Raw genomic sequence first — 9,239 nt, 5'->3', positions numbered from 1 at the left:
TTTCTATCAGAAACCCAAAGAGGAGAAATCTGGTAGTAAAAATGATGACAATGACAACAATGACGACATTAATGTTATCCTTACATTAACATTACATTATGTTTTGTAATACAGTCATCCCTCGGTATCCGTTGGAGATTGGTTCCAGGACCTCCAGCGGATACCAAAATTCGAGGATACTCAAGTCCCTTATATAAAATGGCATAGCTGTTGGATATAACCTACGCACGTCTTCCTGCATACATTAAATCATCTCTAGATTATAAAGCACTTTCACACATGATATCTCAGTTATTCACAGCAAATGAAAACCTTACCTCCTGAGGAGGAATATCGAATGAAACAGTTCTCATGTCCACTTTGATGAAGCTGTCAGTACACGGCAGAATGAAAAACAAACCTGCAAAAAAGACACAGGTAATAGAGGTACCAGCACCTAATTAGTTCATTTCTCCATTCAATTTTAATAGAGCCAACTTAATGAACTGAAAGTCATCAGTTCATCTTAGCGAATGAGTCAGAAGCCAGGAAATTTATCCTTGACTCTTCTTGCTTACTTCCCACATCTAACTGTCCCCACTAGGGCCTGTGGAGTTCATTTTCTCACCTCACCGTTACTGTCACTCTTTTTTTTTTTTTTTTCACTTGGACGAACATAATCCCTTCCCAAGCCATCTTTCTATTTCTGGTAGTTTCTCTCCTACGATCCACTTCCTAAGCTGCAAGCAGAGCAATCTCCCCTAAAATACAAGCCTTGCCCCATACGTGGTCCTGTATGACCCACCTCAGCTCACCTCTTCAGCCACTCCCTGTCTGCCCACGTCCTGCACCGCTGCTGGAGCTACTTACAGTTTCTTGAATCTGCAACACTCTCTTCTATACATTGCTTTGTATTATACATGTTGCTTTCTCTGCTGGGAATACCACCCCTTAGCTAACACCTTTTCATGCCTCAAGACTTGGCCAGGATGTCACCTCCAGAAAGCTTTGTCTCATCCTACTACTAGTTTGGATCCGTTTCTCTTCTCTGGGTCTCTCTCTTTTCACAGCTCTCTGTGATTACTTGATCATAATACTGATAACATAGGACTGTAGTTATGTTTCCTTGTTGGCGTCCCACTATTAGATAGTAAGATCCTTGCGGATAGGGACTGTGTTTTAGTCTCCCTTGAATTCCCAGAGCCTAGAACACAGTAGTCTAACTGAAGTTTGCCAAGTGAATAACTGAAAGTCTTTCTTTGGTAGGAGTCCTCAAGCTCAAACTTCTATAGCTGTAGCTATTCCTGGCCAATTAAGATAATCATATCAGCTCAAGTGGGAAGGGGAGGGAAAGGGTAGGAAGGAAATGGTAACCAACAGTAAGACTGACTAGAGCCACTGCTATTGTTATATAACTTCTGCTACATGAACTTTTTCTAAGTCAACAAAAAAGAGGCCCTCGTAATGGGAATCACATCAACAAAAAGAAACAAGTCGGAATCCTAGTACTGACCAGGTCCTTTGGCTCCTCCTTGTAAAATGCGACCCAATCTAAAGATGATGGCTCTTTCATACTCTTTTATGATCTAGAATAAAAACACGAATGATAATTTAACATGAGTAGTACACATATTTACACGCACAGACTCTTAAATATGTATTTCTGCTCTAAACAGGTTAAATGTCTCATATTTTTTTCTGTATCCAGATAATATCTATAAATAACATGTCCGATGTTTACCTTCTCAAAGCATAATATTTATTTAATTTTTTTACTGATTATAAAAGCAATAGATATTCATCGTATAAATTTGGAAAGTACAGAATAGTATACATAAGCTCACTCCTCAGCTGTTAACATTATTAAATTACTTATCATTGTTAATTCCAAAAAAAAAAACAAAACCCTGAAGTCCTCGAAGATTTTCTTCCGATTCCTTTAATTATAAGAATAAATTTATCTGAAAATGCTTAGAACAAATTTTATCTTTTCAAGGACATGTAAATGATGGTCATTTATCCAAGTATTAACTGCCTTATAGAAAACATTACCAGCATCTGAGGGCACTTACTATGTGCCAGGCACTGTGATAAGTAATTTAGACACACAAATTCATTTTATCCTTGCAACAGTCACATGAAGTAGATACTATTATTTTCTCTCATTTTACAAGTGAGGAAACATGGTAAAGGTAACATAGTAAACAATAAAGCCAGTAGTCAAATCTCACCATCCTAACTCTGGAGAATTTGTTCTCACAGGACCATTTCAGATCCCTGACCCCAGAAAATTTGTGATGGTGATCCTCACTTTAACCCATGGGGAAGGATCGATTGGACAATGGCTGAAAAGTTTTAAGATGCTATTATAATAAGGGAGTAGAATAAATTTTCCAAAAGAGAGATGAAGAAATAAGAATTATAGGCCAGTATAGTCTCTCTTTGACATACACAAAGTGGGTTTACGTAGGTAGGAGTTGACCCCTTTCCAGATGTGAATGAAATGTTTTTTACCTTTATGCACATCCATATTGATATTGGGAAAGTTACAACTGTGAATAAGAATGAGAAAATCACCAAAAGCCATCCACAAGGTCCAAGGCCCGTACAACTCTCTGTTGAAAACAAAAAATACATAACACTTATTACTGTTCTTAGCATGATCAAGACCATCTTCGTCCTTACTATTCACTGGACAATTATGTGCTTGCCTTTATGCTCGCTGCTTTACGTGAATTTCCCTATCAAATCCTCACATGACCCTAAGTGTAGGCACTACTTTCCCTAATCTACATAACATGATAACACAAGAAGATTTTCACATTATTCATCATTTTATCCAGCAAACATTTATTAAGCATTCTACTATTTATTACACCCTCTGCTTTGTATTGAAGTGATACAAATGAATAAGACCCAATCCCAGCTTTCAAAAAGGTTAAATTTTAGTAGGGAAGACAGACAAACAGATAATTATAATATTAGGTGATAAATGCAGATAGAGAGTATTTGTTCAGAATACTCTGAAGATTCAGAATGAAGTAACTCAAGCAGCTGGGATGGAGAGTGGAATGGGTGGGTAGGTGATGGTGGTTGTCAGAGAGCTTCTTGAACGATGAAACGTTAAGGAAAATAGCAATGTAAAGGAAGGCGAAGGAAGGAAAAGGGCATTTTAGCAGAGGACGCAGCCTGATTAAAGGTGAAAATCATATGATACGTGAGTATAAAGTCGTTTACAGCCTCCTTTTAAAAATTACACCTGTAAAATACTTTACTAGGTTTACACATAATTTATTGCCCATTTCCTGTAGACAAATGGCTTCCGATTTCTTATTACTATAAGCAATGGTATAATGAACACCTTTGTACACAGTTTTTCTTTTATATTTCTAAATGTTTCCCTTTTCCATACTATGAAATAGATTTTCTGTCTGATTACAAAGGTAATATATGTTCCACTGAAAAAAGCTCAGAAAAGTATTAAAAAGGAAAGAAAAAATACTCTAAATCCAGAGATAATAAGTATTTTGGTATATCTGTCCAAAATTTTTCCTTGTTCACACAACCATATTTTCAAAAATAAATAAAATTTGTAACCTATTTTTCTCCCCTCCAGCTATTATTCTTTCTCCTTCTTTTCTAGCCTTTATAACGATGCATTTGTGTTTTTCCTGTTTTTGTTTTAATTTCTTATTAAGGTTACACTGGCATTAAGTTTAGAAAGTCAAACAGTTCTGTACGATAAGCACAAAAAAAAGTACAGGCCAGGCGCGGTGGCTCACGCCTGTAATCCTAGCACTCTGGGAGGCCGAGGCGGGCGGATTGTTTGAGCTCAGGAGTTCGAAACTAGCCTGAGCAAGAGCGAGACCCTGTCTCTACTAAAAATACAAAGAAATTAATCGGACAACTAAAAATATATAGAAAAAATTAGCCGGGCATGGTGGCGCATGCCTGTAGTCCCAGCTACTCGGGAGGCTGAGGCAGGAGGATCGCTCGACTCCAGGAGTTTGAGGTTGCTGTGAGCTAGGCTGACACCATGGTACTCTAGCCAGGGCAACAGAGCCAGACTCTGTCTCAAAAAAAAAGTACAGTCCCCTGCTTACCTCTTGTAGTTCTTCCTCTGCAAATGCAATTGCTCTTTTGGCTGAGTATTTGGGTATTTACCTCCATGTTTCTAAATAATATGCTTGTTTTGTTGCTTCTTGCTTTTTCAGTTTGGAGTGTTATCTATTGACTTTCCACTATGGAAGAGGATTTAGTCCTCTTTCCTCTCCCTCCCCCCAACACATACATACCCCCCTCCTTCTAATACCTTCTAATGTAATGATATCATAATTTCAGTAAGATTACTATCAAATTTTATATTATTATGAATTTGTAAATGCTATTCAGAGCTAAGCCATATAGTAAAGTATCATTCGTTTTCCTTTCCTGTACAACTTTTTGTTTTTTCTAGAGTTCATGTTTTGTTTTTTTTCCCTTACCTCAGTTTTTAACTTACTACTTATTAACCCAACCTTAAACTCTTCATCAATTGTCTAAATTTCCTCTCAAAAAGGAGAGGTATATTATCCATTTCATCTTCTGAAAGAAGTCTCAGAGCCTCGTCGGGACTTCTGTCATCTGGTGTGCACAGCTAGCATTTTGGGAATGCCTTTCACTATGGTCCTGGGAGTTCCTGTCACCTCCCGGGTGCTCCTGTTTTCTGTATCCAGGGTCTCCCTCATTTTTAGTTTGCACGTCCTTTCTGTGGAGGACATGGGGAAGGCCAAGGCGTAGGATCAATTTTCTTATCAACCCCTTAGAAGGCTTCTGCTATATTTTCAGGAGCTGTTTTAATGGTGGGAAGGAGTCTGACAAGAGGAGAAAGGCCAAGCATGTATTATTGCACAGAAGAAAGGGCAAAATGGCAGTGAGGCAGGGATTTGAATAAACAGGAGGCCAAGAACTAAGCAGGGAGTTCAGGCTGAGAGCATGGGAGAAAAGAGAGACACATGTTGGCACCTAGGTCAAGTGCTCTAAACACAGGATAAAAAAAGCAGAAATACAGTGAGTACTTTGATTATATCTGACTTTGTAATTTTCTGATCCTGTGTCACAGTGTGAGGTAAATGTCCTCATGCATACTTAAATAAAGTCATCTAAGGTAGTCCTGGAGGTTTCAAAGTTATACTTTGGGAGCACAGACACATTCACTGAGAGAATACTCAAAGCAGGGCCACAATGCTGCCTGTGGAGAAAGTTCTATAAAGTATTATCACAACTGATAATAACAACAGTGGCTGTTTTGAATGGTTTACTATACCCTAGTCACTGTGTTAAATCACTTTAGACATGTACTTCATTTAACTCTTAAAACAGCCCTGTGAGGATATTTTAAACTCTATTTTATGAATGAGGCAACTGAAGTAACATAACTTTCCCAAGGGCACACTATGGAGGACGTAGGATCCAAATATAGGTCATCTTACTCTAATGCCCATGAAGTTCACTCTTTGACCCTTCCTCTCTGAATAAAAAAGGCCTCATTAAAGATGTTTTCATCTTTCCCAAGACAGTATCCAAACTGGGAAAGCACGGTAGGAATTCTGAAAATGAAATCTGATATTTTTACAGAGGAAGCCCTTAATTCCACCTGTGCCTATTTACAGCAAAAGACAGTTTCAAGACTCTGTGCCAGGCTCAGGTTTAGGTTTCCAGAGTGAACTAGGAATAGATTGGCCACAAATACTTTCTAAAATATTGCCCCAAGTCTCCCATATTCCAGGCATACGAAGTACATAGCTCTGTGTCCTAAACATTATAACTCCCTGGGGACAGGGTGTTTCTTAGAACTCATTGTTATATTCTCAACGTCTAGTACAGTATCCTGCATAGAGTGGATATAAAATAAAATACTTCTATTTTTTTTTGTAGAGATGCAGGTCTATGCTATGTCACCCAGGTTGGTCTCTAACTCCTGGCCTCAAGTGATCTCCCAAAGTGTTGGGATTACAGGCATGAGCCACGACATCTCAATACTTATCAAGCTTTCTAGCTAGATATGTTTTTTCTTTTTTTTTTATTTCAGCATATTATGGGGGTACAGATGTTTAGGTTACGTATGTTGCCCTTGCCCCCCCTTCCCCCCAAGTCGGAGTTTCAAATATGTCCATTCTTCAGGTGGTATGCATTGCACTCTTTGTGTATGCATATACCCGTCCCCTTCCCCCTCCTCCCTCTCCCCCCTCCCCCCTGCCCAACATCCAATAGATGTTATTCTTATATGTGCACTTATGTGTTGATCAGTTAATACCAATTTGATGGTGAGTACATGTGGTGCTTGTCTTTCTATTCTTGGGATATCTCACTTAGTAGAATGCGTTCCAGCTCTATCCAGGAGTATACAAGAGGTGCTATATCACCATTGTTTCTTAAAGCTGAATAGTACTCCATGGTATACATATACCACATTTTATTAATCCACTCATGTATTGATGGACACTTGGGTTGTTTCCACATCTTTGCAATTGTGAATTGTGCTGCTATAAACATTTGGGTGCAGGTGTCTTTCTTATACAGTATCATTTGCTCTTTTGGGTAGATGCCCAGTAATGGGATTGCTGGATCGAATGGTACTTCTATTTGTATCTCTTTAAGATATCTCCATATTGCTTTCCACAGAGGTTGCACTAGTTTGCAATTCCACCAACAGTGCATGAGTGTTCCTATCTCTCCGCATCCATGCCAACATTTATTGTTTTGGGACTTTTTGATAAAGGCCAGTCTCACTGGAGATAAGTGATATCTCATTGTGGTTTTAATTTGTATTTCCCTGATGATTAGAGATGTTGAGCATTTTTTCATATGTTTTTTGACCATTATTCTGTCTTCTTTTGAAAAGTTTCTGTTCATGTCCTTTGCCCACTTTTTGATAGGGTCGTTTGATTTTTTCTTGTTGATTTTCCCGAGTTCTAAGTAGATTCTGGTTATCAGCCCTTTATCAGATTTGTAGCATGCAAAAATTTTCTCCCATTCTGTAGGTTGTCTATTTGCTCTTGTGACAGTTTCTTTTGCTGTGCAGAAGCTTTTTAATTTGATCAGGTCCCATTTATTTATTTTTGTTGTTGCTGTGATTGCCTTTGGGGTCTTCTTCATAAATTCTTTGTCTAGGCCAATGTCTAGAAGAGTATTTCCAACATCTTCCTCTAGAATTCTAATAGTTTCACTCCTTAGGTTTAAATCTGTTACCCAGCGTGAGTTGATTTTTGTGAGAGGTGAAAGGTGTGGATCCTGGTTCAGTCTTCTACATGTGGCTATCCAGTTTTCCCAGCACCATTTATTGAACAAGGATTCTTTTCCCCAGTGTATGTTTGTGTCTGCTTTGTCAAAGATTAGGTGGCTATATGAGGACGGTTTTATATCTGGGTTCTCAGTTCTGTTCCACTGGTCAATGGCTCTATTTTTGTGCCAGTACCTAGATATGTTTTTTCCTTCCTCTGAATCTTGATAGCATCTTCTAACCTCTCTTGTGGCACTTATATTTTTGCCTAATATTTTAATTTCTTGGGCATTTCGTCCCTTATTAGACTGAGATTTCCTGAGAATGAGGAGTGTCTAGGTTTAAATTTCAGTTCTGATACTTCTTAGTTGTATGATCTTTACTTCTCTGAACCTTAGTTTCCTTTCCCATAAAAAAATAAAGATTGGACTGGCCTTGTAGAATTGAGATAGTGCTCAGTAAATTTAGATGATAGTTTTCTGTAATTTTTCAATCCTACTCAAGTGTTCAAATTTTCATGGTGAAAAATGGGCAAATAGATAGCACTTACCCTTTTTGATAAATGCCTCTTAAACAATTTAATTTGTCCCTTGCTTCATGCCTCCCCCCAGGCAGAATAGGCATGGACGTTCAAACACCCTCGGGAAGCTCATTTACAGAGAGATCTACACAAAGACAAGCCAGAAAGTTCAGCCCAGTTTTTCTGTGCTCAGTTGCCCTGTCACATTGTGTTTTTGAAAACCCCTGACGAGTATATGGGATTACAAATCAAGAGGAACAAGAAATTCAGTAGATATTCTGAAAACCAGACTTGTTCTTTCACATATCAAATGCTCAGCTAGAAATAATCAGCATATACACTGGGGAAATGGCACTTTCATATTTTTCTAATGACTTTAAAATCAAATTATCTCATTCTCAACCCTCAAAATTCTTCCCCACCTGACTATAGCTCAAAAAGGCGCATAAACGACATTCCTCAGAGAGGTGAGGCTCAAACTCCACCAGGCTTGTAAATGAGCCCTTAGTCATCTACCACTTCTGGGAATAAGAGGAAAGAAATTCCCACCAAAATTTCATGAAATTCATTTCCTTCAAGTTTGCCATTTATTACTTTACGACTGAATCCTTCCTATCAGCTTTATGATGTAAGTGACAAATAACAGGCAATCAGCATTCCTGAGATATTTTGCTTGATAGACTTGTTGATATTTTGCTGGGTGGGAGCATGTCTAAAAATTAGGGATTCCATGATACTTGGTTGTAAATACCAATTTGCCATGGTTTAGAGCATTTTTTTCTTTTACTACCAAACTCTTTCCTAAAAACTACATTGGAATAAACTTTTTTTTCCCCTTGAGACAGACTTTCACTCTGTCGCCAGGGCTAGAGTGCACTGGTGTCATCATAGCTCACTCTAACCTCCAACTCCTGGGCTGAAGGGATTCTCTTTCCTCAGCCTCCCAAGTAGCTGGGACTACAGGCGTGTACCACCACACTCCACTGATTTTTCTAGTTTTTGTAGAGACAGAGTCTCACTCTTGCTCAGGCTGGTCTCGAACTCCTGGCCCCAAGCTGTCCTCCCGCCTTGGTCTCCCAGAGTGCTAAGATTACAGGTGTAGGCCACCTAGAATAAACTTTTTACTAATCAAAACAAGGGTCTGAAAATGGATATAAGCCTACACATTTAAATTTTTGTGCTGAACATTCAAGTTGGGCTTACCTCCAGGAAACTAACATAAGTTTAAAAAAATTATTGTTTTTAATTTTAAAAGCAAAATAATCACTATAAGAATCAGAAATTATAGCTCAATAAATAGAAAAAGAAAAATTATCTATACTTTCATTATCTCTGGATAGGGATTTTTTTTTTGCCTTTCTATATGTCCATTATTCTATTTTTTTCAAAAATGAAATAGTGGTATACATTATGATCTAAAATCTGCTTCTCGGCCGGGCGCGGTGGCTCACGCCTGTAATCCTAGCACTCTGGGAGGCC

At 38.3% G+C, this 9,239-nt stretch overlaps 1 protein-coding gene across 1 annotated transcript in view; it reads right to left on the bottom strand.

Moving 5' to 3' along the window:
• Positions 1 to 9,239, bottom strand: part of STOM (stomatin) — a 32,293-nt gene that overhangs the window by 14,545 nt on the left and 8,509 nt on the right. The window contains exons 2-4 of the mRNA XM_012664433.1: positions 2,494 to 2,594; positions 1,493 to 1,565; positions 318 to 400 (exon numbers count right to left, since the gene is read on the bottom strand). Of these exons, the coding sequence (XP_012519887.1) occupies positions 318 to 400; positions 1,493 to 1,565; positions 2,494 to 2,594 (257 nt within the window). The remainder of the gene's footprint in view (positions 1 to 317; positions 401 to 1,492; positions 1,566 to 2,493; positions 2,595 to 9,239) is intronic.

The sequence above is a fragment of the Propithecus coquereli genome, unplaced genomic scaffold (genome assembly GCF_000956105.1).
Source record: "Propithecus coquereli isolate 6110/MARCELLA unplaced genomic scaffold, Pcoq_1.0 Scaffold89, whole genome shotgun sequence".
NCBI classification, from domain to species: Eukaryota; Metazoa; Chordata; class Mammalia; order Primates; family Indriidae; genus Propithecus; species Propithecus coquereli.
Note: the sequence above shows the minus strand (reverse complement) of the source record. Positions and strands in the feature narration are given on the sequence as shown.